This window comes from Stegodyphus dumicola, chromosome 7 (genome assembly GCF_044657685.1).
Source record: "Stegodyphus dumicola isolate Sdum_Otavi_A_Nest chromosome 7, ASM4465768v1".
NCBI classification, from domain to species: domain Eukaryota; kingdom Metazoa; phylum Arthropoda; class Arachnida; order Araneae; family Eresidae; genus Stegodyphus; species Stegodyphus dumicola.
In genome coordinates this window covers 129666136-129686627 of record NC_140774.1, presented here as the reverse complement: position 1 = coordinate 129686627, position 20492 = coordinate 129666136, and the positions used below count along the sequence as shown (strand labels likewise).

The window sequence follows — 20492 nt, the reverse complement described above, 5'->3', positions numbered from 1 at the left end:
GGCTAGAAAAACTTTCACTCATATGAACCTGACAATTTAAGACCAGTTTTGCATATTATAAAATCAAAGCCACGTTGAATAGCAACACTATTGAAAATTGGTAATCTCCCTGGCTGACTGGAAAAATTTATGACTTTAGGAATGCCTAAATTTCTAGGCCACGTGGTAGACAAATGCCATGGTAGCGTATCGACAAATTATCTAAAACCATAATTATTAAATATAAATTAGACCTCTTAATTTCTTTAATAATTCGTCAGGAAAAGTCAAACCGACGAAGCATTTAGCCTTCTCTTCTTCGACAAAGTTGCCCAAGTTGCACCACAAGGGACGAATAGCCATTATACCCCCAAGATAGGGGTACATAATTACAAGCACCCATGCTTTCAAAGGGATTTCAAATCGAGCCTAACGTATGGCAGCCACACTAATTACTGTACCAAGCATAAAGTGATCCGAAAATGGAACGATTAATCCAGGCACATATCTAATATTAACATATGTATTTCTGGTATAAACTTTAATGGTATTATTAACAATAATACTGTAAGCATTAATAGCTTTAGGAATGATTACAGGATTAATCGATTCCCAAAAGATCCGTATGTTATATGACTTGTTCCGTAACTTAAATCTTAGTAGTTTAATTCAAATTAATTTATTATTTTCAATCTTTTTCTAATTGGTTCGGAAAGTTCTCTTGAATTTTATTCTTATTTGCTTTAATTCTATTTGTATAATATATATAAACCAGCTGTAAAACTATTCTAAACTGAGCCATAGCTTTCACAAGATTAAAAATTGCCGAATTGTTTTCTCGTTGAGTGGAAAAGTATGAAGTATCTGAAGAACTATACTATAAAATAAAGGTACAAACCTAAGTTTCGTTTGTAAATTATGTGTTGCATTTTGTAAGCAAAAGTGTGTTTGTTCTTGGAAATAGTAATGATATTTTAATTACATTTTTATTACTTAACGCTAGCCGATTTGCTGTCATTAGTCAGAGTTTAATGAAAAGTCAGAAATATTTAAAACCGAAAATTTTACTTCAGCTAAATCTGCAAAAATTTATCTCTGTGACCAGTGGATTTTAAACTCTTGCTTCTGAATAGGTCAAAACTTCTCTTTGGTAAAGAAAATAAACTTTCTTCTAAAAGGCGAGACTGAGAAATTCGCTACGAAAACGTTGTCGACTGGATTAGCAGATTTCCTTTTCAAAATTCAATTACATGAACGAAAAAGTCAAAGCAAAACCTTAAGATGAAGGAAAAATATTTTGTACTAATAAAGAAATAAAAGAATAAATGACAATAAAGCAAAAATATGGGGAGCTATAAAAATAAAAGTGCCAACGGAAAAAAAAACTGCTATTTCCTGTGATAAAATTTAAAGAAGTTATTTAACGAAACCAGAATCAGGCACGGAGATTACTAAACGGCGGCAGAAAAGATCTTATTATGAAAAATTGAAAGACGTGTTCGAAACGTATTACAAGAATGGAATGTATATGTGTATTTAATAAATGAAAAAGTAAAACTAGCTTATCCAGCTTATTCATTATACTTTAGTCTTTAAAGCTTTGTGATCATAAGGCTTGTAGATTCATAGTTTTTTTTTTTTTTTTTTTTTTTTGAAGCAGAAGATGTGAAGAATGTGCAATGCCCTCTCCGAAACTCGAACCTGGACCTATCGAATACGCGCCTAGTGTACTAACCGTTACATGACGAAGGCATGCAGAAAGGAGGGAAAAATACCTCATGGGTTTGGCTTAAGGCATAATTGTATTAAATCAGTTTACACTTGTGCAACAGGTTTTTAGTTACAATCTTCAAAGGTAAAGTTGCTCATGCCTAAATGAGCAACTGACTCAACAAATCTGTCAACCAAATGTCAAGTCTGGTTTGTTTCCCTGTGATTGGTCGGGTCTTATATCACGTTGTCATTAAACAGGGAAATCAGAGCATCCAGTTTTTGGCAAAGTATCACGGCCTGGTTGCCTAACAACGGAGCTCTTTTGACAGAAATCTATTTGATCTAAACTTTGACAGAATCTATTCATCTTTGGACAAAAACGCTATCATATGAACGGAGCCTAATTGTCTTGATATAGTAGACCAAAACGTCTAGTTCCCATGCGAGAATGTTCTAGTAGCATACATATGCAATAGACAGATTCATGTTTCTCAGTCTGTTTCAGGAGATGCCCTTTAGAGTGAACATTTTCAGCTTGGAACAAAGCTTCGTATTTAGTAATAGGTATATCGAATCCAAAAGGATTTATGGTGCTTCTAAACATTTTCTTAACCACTAGCTTCGTGATGAAATCAAGTAGCTATTTTGGCTGTATATTCATCAGCTATTTTAGATATTTTAGATTCATATTTGGTAATAATTGCAGTATTTTCTCAGATAAAATGGCACAAGTTTAAAGAAATACACTTTATGAAATACATGCCACTGATTCTTAGTCCATCACAAGTGGTAATTCGTAGTGGCTTCAAAGTGATTTATTTTTCCCTGCTGCCTCTCTGTCTCAGCTCTTATTTTTGTTAGAAAATGTTACATTTCTTTGATATTAATTTGATTTGTTTAACCTTCGGACATTTATTCCGAGAATGTGTTACTTATCTATTCGTTTTAACCAACAGTTGCGTAATATCCGAAACTTTGTATTGTATAGTACTGCATTTCTAACCAACACACCAGTTTAAGGTAGTGAATGATGCCAGTCTCATTTATTAAAGTAAATAAGTAAGAGACTGCTGACTGAGTAACCATCCATCGAGATTTCTCTTTCTTTTTCTATCATTCTGAGCGTGATTGAATGAGATATTCAGGGAGGCTCTCTCTAATAACAATATAAAAAAGGGCAACCGGCGAAAGGTACACCACCAGCACATCAGTTATGTGTTCGACCAACAATCTCTCCTGCGCTCCTTAAACCTCCCACGGGAGCATGGGGTGTCTATTCCGCAATGACGTATCTTCTTTAATCAGAAAACTTTTTGCCGTCTGGGTAGTGCGGTTCGCTTAGTTAATGAGTTGGCCAGAGGAAAAGAATGTTTCTCCTGCGGCTGATGAGAAAACCTTGGAATGGAGATTTAAAAGGGGGGAAGGTGGAAGGCAGCAACGGGCATAAGGTGGCTTTCCCTCGGGTTTAAGGGTTGTTGTGTAACTAACCTGGGATTTGGGCCTTGTTTTGGTAGAGGATGAAGGAGCGGAGTAATTTATTTGGTTTTCGTTAAGGATGCGCACTTTTTTCGGTAAGAGGTGATTTGGAGAAGGAGAATTGTGCGAAAGCATGCAGCTACGGAAAGGATAGTTTTGTATATGATCTGGGAAAGTTCCTGAAGAAGTTAATAATAGTTAAGTATTTTCGAGATTACTTAGAGAAAATTATAAGAAACAAGAACAAGTCACCAGTTTTATTAATACAAAAAAAAAAAAAAAAAAAAAAAAAAAAACGTAATTATTTTCATTTAAGAGAAATACTGTTCGATGGGAAATTTCACACAAATGGTAGTAAAGAGCTCTTTGTGTTTAATGTTAAACTTCAAATAATGATTCCTAGCTGACTACGTAAATTAATCATAAACGAATACCTTTTTGTTTTCTATTTTACAGTACTTTCAGGGATGGTGGTTAGTTTATGTTTCCATCTCTTTTATAATATTTACTTTAAGTGGGTGACGGATATTAAATACGTCTAATAAATGAAGTACAGTAGAGTATCGCAAACTTAACCTAATGGAGACTGGCAGAGTGACACCGAAAATGGCAAGATTTACGCAATACATTATTCACAACTCATTGTGTTTTGTCCTATACCTAAGTCCATAGTAATTTTATTAATATTTTACTCTGATTACAGACGAAAACACTGAGGTTGAAAACGCCACGGAGAGAAGAAATGGAATTCGGAAACATCGCCCACAAAACGTGGTGGGAGAAAAGAAATCAAGGAGAAAACATCGTGTGTAAAACATTGTTGTCAAAAAAAGTAGTTTAAAAATATCGCAGTTTTAAAACATCATCATAAAGAATATGATAAAAAGTAACGTACCTAGAAATCATCGGATGCGGATAACATCGAAGACTTTAAAAGTTGTAAATGTATATTCGCGTAATGATTTTATGAGGTATTTTCTCTCTCCTTCCAGCATGCCTTCGTGATGTAAGGGTTAGCGCACTCAGCCCGTATTCGAGAGGTCCAGATCGAGTTTAGAAGAGGGCATTGCACATTTTTTGACATTTCCTGCTTTAATAATAACCTAATAAATCTACAATGGCACCCAAACTAAAAAATGTGTTTAATGATGATTCTTTACCAATTAGGCTTTTCGAAAATAGTCTAATTGCTCTACAGTGGCCCCCGAACTAAAAATGTGGTGGATGAGGATTCTTCGCCATCAGGATTTAGCGACAGGGTCCCCTAATCCCCAGTCGCCCTTTAAAAGGGGATTCTTTCTACCTTCTTTCTGCATGCCTTCGTGGTGTAATAGTTAGCATACTCGGCGTGTGTTCGAGAGGTCTAGGTTCAAGTCCCGGCGAGGGTATTGTACATATTTCACGTCTGCAGCATCAAAATATACCTAATGACTATGTTTGTTACAATTTGTGATCTAAAAAGGAATGACGACTATGTTTACCTCTATATTTCATGTTCTTGGATTAATTAATAATTTTTTTGCTAAAAGGCGAAAAGGAAATTTAAGCATTCAAAAAACTGTACACGAGTACAAAATTATTGCTACATATAACAGTTAATAGAAATTTAAACTTATGTACTTGACTCTTAAAATTCATGTCTTTTATGAAGTTGTATTGTCAGATTTTCGTGAAAAATATAGTCCAAAAATTGAAAAGGTAAAAAGGGAAGATGAGTAACTGCATGAGGTTACCTGTATTAAAATTGTTTAATTATTCGGCAAATTGTAGGATTATTTTTCTTTCACTTCGTTTGTTTGATAATGTTCTAGTAAAAATTAAATCTTGTTTTGTCTTGAGTAGATAAATACTTTTAATATAGGTAACTTCATGCAATTACGCTTCTTCCATTTTCTAATGCTTCTTCTAATTTAATTTTAAACTGCATTTTTCAAACTACATTTTACTGTCAATAACAACTTCTTAAAAGAGTTTTATTAAACCATGATTTTTAATAGTTAAGTGCGTATATTTAAACCTCTGTTCACTGATATATGTAGAGTTCAGTTTAACTGCCCAATAGGTAGGATTCATGCATTGTCAGTTTTTGAATGCTCAAGTTTCTTTGTAGCTTTATTAGCAAACATTATTAATTAATTCAAAAATATAAAATATAGAGGTAAACATATTCTTCATTCCTTCCTTCGCTCACGGATCGTTATGCGAGCATACATTTACAAATTTAAAACCTCATCGAAAATAAATCTCTGCCATGTTATCGTCATGCGATTTTTATACGACGATAATTTTTATGCTGATGATGTAAAACTGCTATGTTTTTGAACAGCATTATTTTCGGCATTGATGTTTTATACCACGTTTTCTGTTTGCTCTCCTTTCTTCTACGATGTTTTGGACGACAACGTTTTTGATCGTTTTTTGGCGCACACACACACACACATATATAGATATATTTTGGGACGACGATATTTTAAGACCATCCTTGCCTTTTTTTTTTTTTTTTTTTTTTTTTTCAGTGGACACCCTTTACTCTTTGTCTAGCTTTTTTTTCCAATTTCATGTCCATTGTCATGCTAATTTGTTTCCTTTTCATTTAGTTCAGTAGTTTGATTTGCACAGATACCACAACTCAATACTTGTAAGCTTGAATGAATAAAAATTTAGAAATTCTACCCAAAATGGCCTGAAAGTGTAGCTCACAATTGGTACGTAACTTTAAAGTAAGCCTGATAGCCACTAGCAACAGAAAGGAATGTGAATGGTAAACGACAGCGATATATATATTCTTGGATTTGCCGATTGCAGTAAAATAAGGAGTTCCGCAACTAGATGTTATATAGCAGCCTCATATACAAAATTTCAAGGTTCTGTGGCTAATCTTCTTTTGAGTTATGAGAGATACATACATGCATACATATGTATGTATGTACGTCTATACGGACGTTTATGCGTACATCTGTCCGTTTGTACGGACGTCTGTACGTACGTCATGAAAATACCCTTTTGAATACACTTTAATTGTATTTTACAATTCGTTTTCGAAAAAAAAAACAGTCCTTTATTCTGACCTTACATACAGTCGTTGTGCAAAAAAAAAAAAAATTGTATTTTTCTTTGAACTCATAATTTGCTTCTAAATATAAATAGTCGTTATGCTTTAGTAATTATTTTAAATATTACATTGAGTTTTATCATTAAAGGATCCTGATTAGTTAGTTACGTTTCTCAAGAGAAATTTATGTATTTATAAAGTAATTTTTTATGAATATACAAACTATTGTTACATATTTCCTAAATATTCCAAGATAATAAAAACGCAACAAAAGACGTCATAAAAATTTAAACTTCAAATTATTTCTGTCTTTCTAACATTCAATTCAACTATTTTACAATACCAGCTGTTTGCACATTAGATATTTTTAAGCAGTTTGGTAAAGATAATGACTAATAGGAATTGTGTTTATATTTTTAATAATATTAGAGAACTTTTAATCTATAGCAATTTCTAATTAAAAAGAACGACTGCTTTTTCTTGTCAGTTTGTGAAATGACAATGCTAAGAAACAGCTCTTAAATCACATGCAATTTTTCGTATAATTCGACATAATAGCCCTTTGTCAAATCTTCATTTCAAAGCAATTTTTCCTGAAAGGTATTTCATTTCCTCCTAAAGTGTTTTATGTTTATACATTTATTTTATATCTTTCAGATAAGTTTCTAGAAAACACTTAAAATATATCTCAACATAACTCGTTACCAATTCATGAAGAACACCAGTAACTTATATGTTTACCTACTTACTTAAGTCCACTTCGCTGCAGAATGGTTTCATGAAACCGATTGAAGGAAACCGAGCAATTTTATGTTCAGAAGCTTTTTAGATAATGTGTTGGCTGACATACTTAAAAGGCTTCAAACATTTCTCTGAATAATCTCCTATTGGTGCGTTGAAATAATTTATGACCTTGTACAGTCATTACTGATTTTCCATTAGCGTTTAGCTCTGAGTAAAATAATAAAAAGCTTTAGAAAATGACATAATAATAAAAAAGGTGAACATCAAAGCCCGTTCCTAATATGGCTAATAACAGATTGGGGAAATTTTAATTGATTAATCGCAATTTATAAGTCACCCCAGGAAAGACCTCCATTTGGAGGCTTTTATCGATTTATTATATTTTTATTACTTTTTATCGCATCCGGAATGGCAACGTTAAATTTTTCTTTCTTTTTTTTCGCTTCTCCTACCTTGCAGCTATCCATTTAAAGCTTATAAGAAGTGATTTTGACATTGAGCGGTTTTTTTTCCCAATTTTCTAAATTCTTATTGTGTGACCTTATTACAAAAATGACGAAAATAAAAACAGTTTTATCGATTTTGCATAAGTTTTCAATTTTTCTCTTGTAGTTTTCGTGATTGAGAAGCACTTGAAAAAGAATTGGCCGAAAAAAAAATTCTTGTGCGTTCGATTTTATCTCTACCATTTTTCACGTCAGATAATTACATTAACAATACATAAATGTATACGTGAAATAACCTACATTAACAGCGATTTGGTTTTCGTGTAATTATTTTATTTTTTGGTGTTAACAGTTCAACTGCATTCATCCTTTTGCTTTGGAAACTTTTTTCGCAAACTGTAGTTAGATTAAAAGTCTTTGCAAGCAATTTGAAACATTAATCATAAGTTAGTAGAAGTGTATAATATTTACGACAGTAAATGTAATATATGTAAAAATAAATTACATAAACACTGTTATGACTTAAAGAGGGAAAAATCTAAAATAAATTATATGAATATTAAGCGTTTATGTTTTGCTCATTTTGAGACTTTTTTAATTCATGTTTATATATGTATACATTTGCTGTTTGTTTATTTTGCCGTATTTTCAAGAAGCAAAATAACGTTGAGGGTGGGAGATATGCAAAATAATTATAATGTTAAAAATGTTTGCAATTATTGTAATTGCCGGTTTTAAAATTTAGACATTTCATGGCTTTCAGAAACTTTTTTTGTATTTGTTTGAAATTAGAACAATATAAATTGTATTAATTTTATCCATCCCTTTCATAAAGAACGGAATAAAAGCAATCAAACTAACCCCATTCTAAGATTTTAAGTTATTAACTTTGTTGTCATCAGCACTCAGCATTCTGAAACATTACATTTTCCCATTTTTTTTTAATATTTAATTAAAATTTAATAAATGTTTTTGCTTAACCTTTTTCGATATCATTTACTTCAGTTTGTACTTCGTACTTTTAGTGACTTTGTTAGATTTAAGAATTGAAAGTTTGAATTTAAAGTTGTTTGTTTTGAAAAATTTTAAAAATAAGTTTCCTTTTAATTATTGCTGCATTTGCGCATAATTAATTTTTTGAATGTTTAAATTAGCTATTTTTTAACTAATTATTAATTTAAATTCGTTTTATTATCTGAATATTACATCTCCCGGCACTACGTATATGTGCATAAGTTTATATATATATATATATATATATATATATATATATATTGTAGAGACATTAGGCTATTTGGAAGCAGGAGACTTCAAAAATGAACAACACCTTCGCCGGGAATCGAACCAAGGACCTCTGGAATACGCGCCCAGCTTGCAGCGGGCTAAGAAGGCGGGAGAAATACCTCCTAATATAAACTTACAAAATAAGGAAAATTAATTTCAAGAAACAAACTCAAAGCGAATCATTTGCTATTTTTAACGAAATATTAAAATTCGTGCTATTTTGTAAAATGAGACTGCATTTTTATAAAGACGTTTGGAAATTTGACTTAGAAAACAATTGTCATTGAGAGACTTAACACTAGCGCTTAATTTTTATAATTAAATTTTGAATAACCATGTAAATTTAGGATAGACTTCTATGAGGGAATTTATGAATAATAGCTGAGTTTCAGTAGTAAAGTGCACTGTCTTATTTGAAGTTAACTCATCAGTCATTGCAGGTGGTGTGTATCAACATCCGGTTCAAAGTACACAAACTTAAAATTTTAAAAAATACTGATAGAATTATCACCTATATATCTACACGCGACAATAAAAGAAACTTTTCCGAGGAAGCACCTACCTAGCCGAAACACTTGCGCTGGACAATGTGTTGCGGTTACATACCCGGAATGCTTTACGAAACCGGACGGAATGTTTGGTTTTCAGATTTGTCTGTCGTAGGTCTTCACGAAAGAACGAGTTTTCGGGTAAGTCAACCAGTCAGATATCCTGGAACCGAAGGTTCCCGGAAATGTTTCTTTCTACTCGCAGTTGAGGGTAATTAGAAGATTTGTTAGTGTTCCAACTTGACTGATGATTGTGTGCTGTTAACAGATGACTTCTTTCCTACTTTCCTGATACCCATTCTGTTATGTGTTTCCGTAACTCAGGGTCTGACGACTTAGTTAGCATTTCAACTCTACACAAATTTTAAGCATTCCATTTTTCTAATCATATTCTTGGCTTTTATCATGTGAAACGTCATTGTACATAGTACACAATTTCCCCCCTAATCAATTGCATTTTGAAATGTGATTTTTTTCAACTAAGGGATAAACTCGATGTCCATCTTTAAATGGATTTTAATGCGACATGACTGAGAGTGTATTACCTGATATTAAATTTTTCTTTATTATTTGGTATTACGTATTTAAGTGAACATTGTTTCTTACACTGATAAAACTAAATCAGGAATTCATATAATGTCATTCAGCAGACATGGAGCCATTTTGTGTAAAACCTAAGTTAAATTGCACTAGCGGGCAAGCTCGCCAGATGAGCGGGCTGCGGCCAAAGCAAAATTGATAAGTTCTATATACACCTGAAAAAAATTCATATGAATAAAATCAGTTCATTCTTTCCATGCAACAACCAACTCGTAAATAATTTTCTTGTTGCCAAACCAGGAAACGAAAACCTTTGACATTCCAGATTAAAACACATACGCATGACGTCATGGTTTAAATTTGATGTAATATAAAATCTTTTCCTCAATATCAATTATCCTAACCTGAAACAAAAAGTTGCCAAAAGCAGCTATTTATTGAAAATGCTAACATTAACAAAAATTTTCGACACACAATGACGTCACAAGTAATCGTATGCTTTCTTCAACGTCAGACTATGACCTTATATAAATAATAATATACTTAATATTTGGCCATGGTATTTTTAATCCAAGGGGCTTTGTCCCTGAAGGACTATTATTTTCGTTTTGCGATTTTGCGTTGAATCATTTATAAATATCCGTTTCACTTTTCAAACTGTTGCCACGAAATGTTAGAGTCCTGCATTATATTTGAAGAAATTATATAATAAAAATCTGCATAAATGTATGTCTATTTCTCGCATTGTGATAAAACAACGGTACATAAAGCCATCAAATTTTGAATGACGTAATCCTTCTACGAATATGGGCATGTGGAAGACCAAATTTGAAATTTGGAATTTGTTTTATTATCGATTTCATATTTTGTAAAACTTTAACGAATTTTTGAGTAACAAACTTAACGATTTCAAAACGAGCAATGGCAACACTCTACGAGGGAAAAAAACCTCTTTTATCTCCAGCGCGCGGAACTGTGTATCGGAAATTCTAAAGATAGGCTCATTTTAAAATTATTTTGCGACATTGCTATTGAACTGAATTTTATGGTTTAAGTGCAAAGAACATGATATTTAATTAATAAAGGTAAAACACAAAACGTTAAATAAAACGCCCCTTTGGACGTAATTTAAAATCTGAAACCTTTCAGATTTTTCTTCTTTTTTTCTATTTCATATTTTGTCAAACTTAAAAATTTTTGGTTAACAAACTCTACGAATTGAAAGAAAGCAGTGGCAAAACATTTTTATCTCCAGCGAGCCCCGAGACGATTGGCGCTCGTAAAAATGAGAGCGAAAATTAGTGTTTTCATAGTTTTAATTAATATCTAAGCTGATTATAGTCGTACAGAGATGAGAATGGTCTAAATGGTTTCCTTCTAATTTTTAGAATTCGTTGGGTATCTCTCTCGAAACTCAACTCTCCCCCGTTCCGCAGGAAATGATGCCGCAAACAACAAACAAACAGACAGTTGGAAAGACGCGCACAGATTTTAATAGTACAGATTTTGATGATTTTCTCAATAAAAATAACTTATTCTATTAATAAACATATTTTTATTGTGTTTTGTAAAGTATTTTTATGATTTTTTTGGTCTTTATTATAAATAGTTTTACATACGTTGCAAGGTTTAAAGTTTGTTAAAAACTGTTTTTTCTTTCTTAAAAAAAGATTATTTATTATATCACGAAGAATAATTCTAGCTGGAGTTTTGTAATTTTTATTATTGAAAGTAAAATGTTCCGCAGCAAATTAAATTGAGAAGGTGGTATAAAACACTTACCACTTTTGAGTAAAGCAGTTCTATTACTTCGAATTGAAAAGTTGCTTTTTTATATTATTTTTTCAATTATCTTGCAGATTTACCTAATTATTCACTTACTTGCCGTCTAAAATGCGTAGTATCATGTTGTTACTAATATGAGAATTACTCGTATTTATTTTGCCAATCTTTAAAGGGAAAATTCATATTTCTTATTTTCTTAAGAAATGGAAGTAAAGCAAATAATGCTGTATTTTAAATTCTAAACGATGACGTTAATTTACTCGTTAATTAAGCTGAGTTGATAAAGTTTAATTAGAACAAAGTATAAAAATATTGTTCTCTGGAATATTATACTTGAAAGAAGTTATCTGGATTTTTAAGAACAACAATCACGAAACTTATTATTATTTGAGTATAATTTATATCTCCCTAATGAACTTTTATTTTTCAGGAAAGAGGTTTAAACCAGACAGCGAAAGGTGAGATCATGTTTATTTTTTCTAAATCATTATATTGTTCGTGCTTTATTATTTTTTACCTGTTATTTTTGTTTGTATGCAATTTTGCATATATACTGCCTTCCAAAAGTTAAGGAACAACATTTTTCTTGTGTCTAATTTGAGAATAAAGCAACAAACAAATAAATTTAGAGAACATGTCTACTAAACAGTTCTTTAATTAATGCGACATAAAATGTTTCTAAAGCTAAACTCAAACATGAATTAAAATAAAAAATTCCATTCTTGGTAGAGAAATCCAGTCCTGGAGAAACAGTACAACACAGGTTTTTGACGAAAAATGTTGTGGTAATGTAACATTACAAGAATGGGTTCTAATAAGAAATCTGTCCGCCTCTAATTTCAGTACATTGGTGGCAGGGATGTTTCATGCTGTCAATTAAGTTGTAGATCATTGAAATGGGGAGCAATGACCAGAAATGAAGTAATTCTTGTTCAAGCTCATCTAACGGCTTTGGGGGAGGATTTAAAGTAGCAACCTGTCTTCAGATGTAGTCCGAAAGATTCTCTATGGGATTCTGGTCTGAGGATTGAGCTGACCACTCCATCCTCTCCATACCGAGACTCTCAAGATATTCTTCAGCAACCCGAGCTCGGTGCGGTCGCGCATTGTTGTCCATCAGAAGAAATCCAGGACCGATAGCAGCGGCCCAGCCCAAACCATCATTTCACCATTACTATAACTGTTTTTCCTCAATGTGTCCTTGGTTGTATCTGGTACGTTCTTCCCTCCAGATCAGCTGATGACCTGAAGCACTCTCCAATGTGAATTTTGGCTCGTCTGTGAAGAGAACAGACGCTCGCTGTTGACTGGTTCAGGAGACGTGTTTGTTGCCGGACATAAACGGGCGCCTCGGTGTCCTTGGATCAAGGGGGCAAAAACAACTGGTCGTCTTTCATGCAGAACTTTACTGTGCAGGCGTCTACGCGCCGTATTTGTTCAGATTCTTCTTCCAGTTGCCACTAAATAATCTGCTATGAGCTAAGGCACGGTACTGTTGCTCTTCCTTCGGACAAAAAGAGCTAAAAACGGTCTCCCTCAGGTGTTGTAACTCTTGGTTTTCTAGATACAGCATCCTTGTATTCATCCTTGTATTCAAACTGTTTTCGTAGTTAGTGGACCACACTAGCAGAGACATTGATTGAGACGTCTAGCAGCATCAGCTTGTGACATCCCCATTTCCATCCATCCGACCGCCCGCCACTTCAACGAATCGTGCAAAAGACTCCTTCTGCACATTGATAGACTCTCCTGGATATTGCTAATAACTATTGAAGATCAACACTCGTGAACAAAATTTACAATTTTTGCATTTTTTCTCCAACTTCAATGTAAGTATTCATTTGTATACAATAAAAGTAGTAGCCATTCTTTTTGCATTATTTTCTTAAACTTCGTTACTATCGTACATAAAATTTATGAATTTAAATGTTACTGATATTTTGTAATGCAAGCCTTGGGAAACTTGCTGTTGCTTAACTTTTGGAGGGCAGTGTATTTAGCTGCTTGTACTTTATTATTATAATGACTCATGTTTTCAAAATATTATGATATATTTCAGCACGTTGTAACTGAAGGAGCATAGTAATTCTTTTGTAAATTGTAGGCACAGTGTCATATATCTGAGTATTTGACGTGCATAATTTGTTAAATAAAAAACATTCAGAATGCAAAAGTTGTGAAACATCAGGTATCAGGCTAACCGGGCAGCTGATTCCATAAATATGAATTAGATTGTCTTTTCTTCTGTGAGTATTACCTGTAATGAAAATAAGAATATTTTAATGATAAAATTGCACAATTAACTATATAGTGTAACATGAAATAATAAAATGTGTAGTGTATTTCATTTCTTGCATTTCTGATTCGAAGCAAATTTATAAGTTTTAGAAATCATATCAATTATTATAAATCGAGTCCTAAAACCCTCAGCTTGTCTAATTATCACCATTTAATTTAGTTACAAGATTTAATATTAAGTTACAATGAGTTTTATTAATTAAATAAGTAAATATTTGATTATCACTAGTTTAGGTTTTTGGCTGTTTAATGACAAACGGTCTACGTTTAGTGGAGATCCGGAGACCTTTATCTTGAAAGCTTGTAGAATGGATTGCAATTCGATCCATGAAAAATTCCTACATTAGAATCCTGTCAATAAAAGAATTTTGTAACTAAAATTGATTAGAACTTTGCAAATAAAGGGATTTCTGCTGGGATCCTGTAAATACAGTGATAATAACTTTGATTTTTTTCGCCGGTTAAAAGCAAGCAATCTTGAGTTCCAACATCTGGAATCTTGTAATCTTTTAAATAGGAATCTTGTAACTAGGAAACTGGAATTTTGTAAACAAAGAAATCAGGAATCATGAAACTAGAATGGATCGAAAGCCTTAAAATAAATAACTCTGTAAAAATCAAGAATGCCTGTAATTAGAATGGGCTGAAATCCTGTAAATAAAGAAATCCTGGAACTGTAATAGATTGGAAGGATATATAACCCTATAAATAAAACAATAACAAGCTTGGTTATTTCCTGACGCACTATCTACATTTACTGAAACTCCAGAGTCTGGAATTCGGGAAATTCGAATCCCGTAAATAAAAAAATCCTGAAATTCGAATTGATTGGAAGCCTATATAATCCTCTAAATAAAGTAATAACAAGTTTTATTTTTTATAAAAACAAGTGATTCACATTTCTGGAATCCGGGAGACAGAAATCTTGAAACTGGATTGGATTGGAATGCTGTATAATCATACAAATACAATAATAACAATTTTGATTTTTTTTTTTTTTTTTTTTTTTTTTTTTGTCCCAGTAAGGAAAAGCAATCCGCACTTACTGAAGTTCCGAAATGTGGAAGATGAAATCATGAAACTGAAATGGACTAGAATTCTGCAAATAAAGGGGTTTTGTAACTGGAATGGATTGAAATTTTACATAATTCTATAAATAAAGTAATATCCAATTTGATTGCTTTGGTCCAGTAAGAACAAATTATGTGCATCAACTGGAATTCCAGAGTCCGTATTCAAATGTATTTCAAATGCTACTTTTTGTGTGGATGGGAGGAATTACAGAAATTACTGAATGCTCTTGCTGTAAAGAAACATCATGTGTTTGGTAACTCAAAGATACAAAGATAAACATCATGTGTCAGGTAACTCAAAGATACAAGTTCGGTTCCTGTGAATGAATAATTAATTTTCCACACACAAATTAGCTTTCTTTTTCTTGTTTATAATGAATGTAACAGTATTTATGAAACATGTAACAGTTGTTATGAGGCAAAAATCCTTCTTTTTAAGCCAAATCAAACTCAGATAAGCATTTTTTATCGAAATAAATTTATGAGAAAGAATGCAAAACAATAATACAACTTTTTCCTATTGGCATCTTTATTGTGTAACTGCTCTCTATAAGAAATCTAAATCCTTTCATAATATACTTTTTCATTTGATTTAATGAAACAGTTCTGTTATAATTAATTTATTCATTTTGACCCTCATAAATAATGCTGGATCGCCATTTATTGAATAAATTACTTCAGTTTTAAAAAGAAAACCATTCTTTTGGAATGAAGTCATTTAAGAATTTCTTATAGTAAGTGAAGCATTCGACAGCATTTAAATCCACAAAATTATGATTATGTGAAAAGGGTTACAGCCGTAAACATCGCGGACGAAAACGTCGCTGAGAAAACAACGCAAGGAGAAAACGTCGTGGTACAAACATCGTTCGAGAAAAGAAAGCAAAGAGAAAACATTGCAGTTCTAAAACCTAGTGGTGCAAAATATCGTCGTCGAAAATAAAGCAATTCAAAAACTTCGCAACTTAAAAACACCGTCGTCGAAAATATCGTGGTAAAAAATAAATATCCTACAAATCATCGCATGACGATAAATCATCGCACACATGCGCTTTTATGTTTTAAAAGTTGTAAATGCATATTCGTATAAAGATTTGGAAGTTCAAGAAATATTAACGACACTTTTAGAATAAACGGAAATAAAACAAGATACAATTTCTACCAAAACAATATCAGATTATCAAATGTGAAAGAAAATAATTTTATAGTTAACTAAGCAATTTTTATAGAGGTAACCTCATGCAGTTATTTAGCTTCCTTTTGTAAGCATGTTTAAGCTGTATTTTTCATGAAAAATTATGAGTAAAACTTTATGGGAAAGATTAATTTATTAATGACCTTTGTTAATTAACTATGTAAATTTAAAATTCTATTAATTTCTATGAGTTGGATTAATTTTCTACCCATTTTCAGTTTTTAAATGCTTAAGTTTCCTTCTTACTTTTTCAGCAAAAATTTATTAGTTCATTCAAAGATATGAACTATAAAAGTAAAAATATCCCCCTTTCTTTCTTGCGTTCCCAAATCATTATGCGAAAATGGATTTACAGGAAAAACACATGTGTGAGATGATTTGTAGGTATTTTATTTTTTACTACGGTATATTCGACGGCGATGTTTTTAAGCTGCGAAGTTCTTTAACCGCTTTATTTCGACGACGATATTTTGTGCCGCGATGTTTTAGAACTGCGATGCTCTTTGTTTTTTTTTCTCCCACGATGTTTTGTATCACGACGTTTTCGCCTTGCGCTGTTTTCTCTGCGACGTTTGCGTTCGCGATGTTTATGCCGGGATATTTTCGGAGGATACCGAAAAAAGCTATAAAAACTGCTTTCTCGTGCAATTATGAATCATTCTCAACAATGTCTTGTTACTAATCTGTAATAAACAGAGCATAAGCTTACCAGTAATTACACTGAATGGCATTTATTCTTGCTATTAGCAATTCATGATGAGATGGGGGAATATAATAACTCCCAGTATAAAATCGGTGTGACTGATTAAAATATGTTGGAGACATTCCCAATTAGTTAACTCATATTTCTATTGTTGTTCTACTCACTGGCAGTTAAGACCCATTGATTTAATATTTGGCAATGAAAACGAATATACGAATATAATGAAAAATTTTTGGCCATAAAGGATTAAAATGTGTTTTCCATTTGTAACGATTTTTGTTGTGAGCTTTAATTTAAATTTTGTTTTTCTGTTTAGTGACGGCGATAGCAGTGCACGCTCTGCAGAGCTGATCCGAAATGGAAGATCCAAACCTGGGGCAATACCACCGGATGCGCTGTATACTGCAAGCAAACGGGATGGTAATGCTTCGCCCGATAATAGACCGCTCTACGAAAACGTGAAAGTAAGATATTTTCAATTTTATTTAGAAAGAAATTAATTTAAAAAGTTATAATTCACTATTATTTGTTTATTTATTTTGATGAAATTTTACCTTTACTGAAATTTGTACACTAGGCTACTAATCTATGGCCGAATACTCTTCAATATAAACACAATGGAATTCCTTTCAGCAAATTTTTAACATTCACAACTTTATGCTTTTTAAGTATGATCTCAAGCTTTGTAGATAAATAAAGGAGCAAACATTGGTAACAAAAAGGAAACTATTTTCTTGCAACAGAGACTTTAGTTCAATTAAAAATATTATTTCAATTCTCCTTGAACTTAAAAATGCTGTTTATTGTCTCCTACTCATGTACAGTTTTGTGATATAGGTGATATACATAGAGGGAGGGCACTTAATACTGTTATAATGCAGGTAAACAGTTCATTGCAATCTTGTATTCACAACAATCACCGAAAATGCTTGTAGAAAGTTTAGTTACTTAGAATAATTTTTAGTAAACTTCGCTTTCGAAGTTACTACTGTCGAATCACATGTGGAAGCTCATATACACAAGGAGACATACATCCGAATATGTATCTCTCGACGTCTGCTGTGTCTGCACGAGGAAAGATCTCACGGCGACCTATGAGAAACGTCTTCGGCTCCTGCGCCGGGAGATTTCATCATTTAGCGTGACGGTATAACGTATGACGTTGTTAGAGCGTTGTTGTATAACGTTGGGTATAACGTTGTTGGAGTTTATTTTGGATGGTCCCAGTGCGGACATTTTGCTAAACATTCATTTGGCTTGATGAGTCGGGGCCTCGCCCTTAAATGAAATCAAATAAATACACGTAAAGCTCGAGGTTGAAAATAAGATTTAAAGCTAGACAAGAAAATCAATATCAAATAAGTTATCAAATAAACTTTAAAATAAACGAATGCAAATTAAATCTGAAACGATATTCACATAATTGCAGTAAAATATTTACATAAATTTACACCAATACATTTCAAGTACCTTTATTAAGAAGAATGCAAATTACCCAAAAATTAAATTCATTTCTTTAGGAAAGAAAGAAAACGTATTGTATGAAATGACTGTATGAAGTTTCTGAATAAAATGTAAAACAAGCAAATCGAATCAGATGTTTATAAGATAGAAAAAGGTAAAAGAGAAGCGTTTATCTCTTTCTGTAAAAGCAGAAAACTATTTTTCATTTTCCGGTATTCATGTGAGAGTGCTGACCTGTAAACCCCACTAGGGGCACGCTCTTAAACCTAAAGAACGAACATGCATTTGAGAAAGCAGCATTGGGGGATATCCAATTAAGGCCCTTCTTCCTTAATGGAAGCTTCATTAATTATTCAGCTTTAACTAAAACTGTCTGTTCAATGCAGACGCCATCTTGTTACGTTTCAGTGCGTTTAAAAGACACGTGCACCGAGCTGTTGAATTCTTTTGTTTTTCTTTCTCCTCTGCCCTCCTTCCAGGCAGCCGTTTCCTGCAATTGCTTTTCAGCGTCGCCTGTCACAACGAAGACGTTGTTTTGAATAATTAAATTCCGATGTAAATTTTTTTCGGTTTTTTTCCCTTCTTCTGTTCTACAACGTGAAGGATAGACTTATATTACTAGAGTTTCGGCGAGGAAAAATTTTTTGGTGATCCACATTGAAATATTCATGTTCCTTTTAAATCTTGTTACCTTTAAATTGTGGTGCTGTAAATATTTATTCAACATATACTTCGTTCTAAAAAGCATTGGGATTGAAAACAGAATTCAGTTTGGAAAGGCAGGTTAAAATGCTCTGACGTCGTATGAATGTGAAATAGTGAAAAGGAAAATTTCTAATCTTGCATTATAATGTATGTTAAAATGTAAATTATTATTAGATTCGGAACTATATCATGTATAACATCAGAAACATTTTTATGAAATTTTATAATAGTGCAACTGCTATCCTGCACCACGTTATGCATTACAGGGGTTTAAAATATCTTCTAATATTTGCAAGAATAGTTATTTAATTGCGAGGTATTATATGGGATAAAAGAAACATTTTTTAATAATTAAAACGCTGTACATTAATTATTGCTTTATCCGCAGCTGTCCGAAAACAATACAAAAGGTTCAATGCGAAAAAAATTCGTTTTTTTCTGTCTTCCGCGCAGGTATACAATACATGACATCGGAATCTCCCTTTGCTACTAAATGAAAGAAATATACGCTAATGTTAATCAGTTACGAGGGCGATTTCATCTGCGCTCTGCTCGTCCCATTCATTGCTTTCGATGCAAAAGACGGTCGTCGTTTCTACCATTTTGCAATATACCTTTTGCTTCTGAAGAAGAAGGACATATGATTAAGCCTTATAAAATTAGAAGAGTTTTATTTAATATCTACTCTAAAGTTGCTTCTGTGCCTAGTTTAAAACTTCCTTTGCTTGTCATATTAATCTGGAAATGTTCATAAAATTCTCAGTCGATCGTATTCTCAATTAATTTCAAATTTGGCATATTATTAAAAAAAATAAAAATTAAAGAATTTACTAAGAAGTGCTTTATTGCCTTTGAATATCTCACTCTGTTAAGCAATTACAAGTTAATTAAATTTGAAAGAGAATATGAAAATATTTCGCTTTTCCGAATGGCAGCACACGTGAGAAATGGCTATTTGAGAGATGAAAAAGATAAATGCAACTTTTTATCTAGAAAAGAATATATGAAGATTACTAATTATTTCAGATTTTTCAGTATCTGGTCTTCGCATATCATATTATACAGGGGCCCCTTAAAAAAAGTACCTATTTTTGTGAAATCGAACACTTTAAAAATGTACTAAATTTTATTTTTGAATGTACAGAATGTCCAAAATTTTTGTTATATGATCCAGAATTAACTGCCTATTTTTGTACTTTAAAAAGATAATTCTGTTTATTTTCCAAATTCAGTTTTGATTACAGCAGGCATAGATTCATAAAAAACAACAAGAAAGTAAAAAGTCTTATGTCCTAAAAGGAAGTATTGTTTCAGTTTTGAATAATTGTCGAATTTACTCAGGTTAATTAGGATTTATTCTTGTTTGCCTTCTTTTTACCTTGCCATGTACAGATTCAGTTCTTTTAAATATATTCACAAGTTTAGGAATCGCTTTTTGTGTAAACCCGGGTTTATTAATTTTTTTTGTTTTGAAATTTTTCTCTTGC

The 20492-nt window shown here is 32.3% G+C and overlaps 1 protein-coding gene across 1 annotated transcript in view; it reads left to right on the top strand.

Moving 5' to 3' along the window:
- The window catches only part of LOC118183052 (kin of IRRE-like protein 1), a 795633-nt gene that overhangs the window by 737556 nt on the left and 37585 nt on the right, over nt 1-20492 (top strand). Inside the window, exons 10-11 of the mRNA XM_085820807.1 lie at nt 11998-12025; nt 17153-17300. Coding sequence (XP_085676933.1) covers nt 11998-12025; nt 17153-17300 — 176 coding nt within the window. The remainder of the gene's footprint in view (nt 1-11997; nt 12026-17152; nt 17301-20492) is intronic.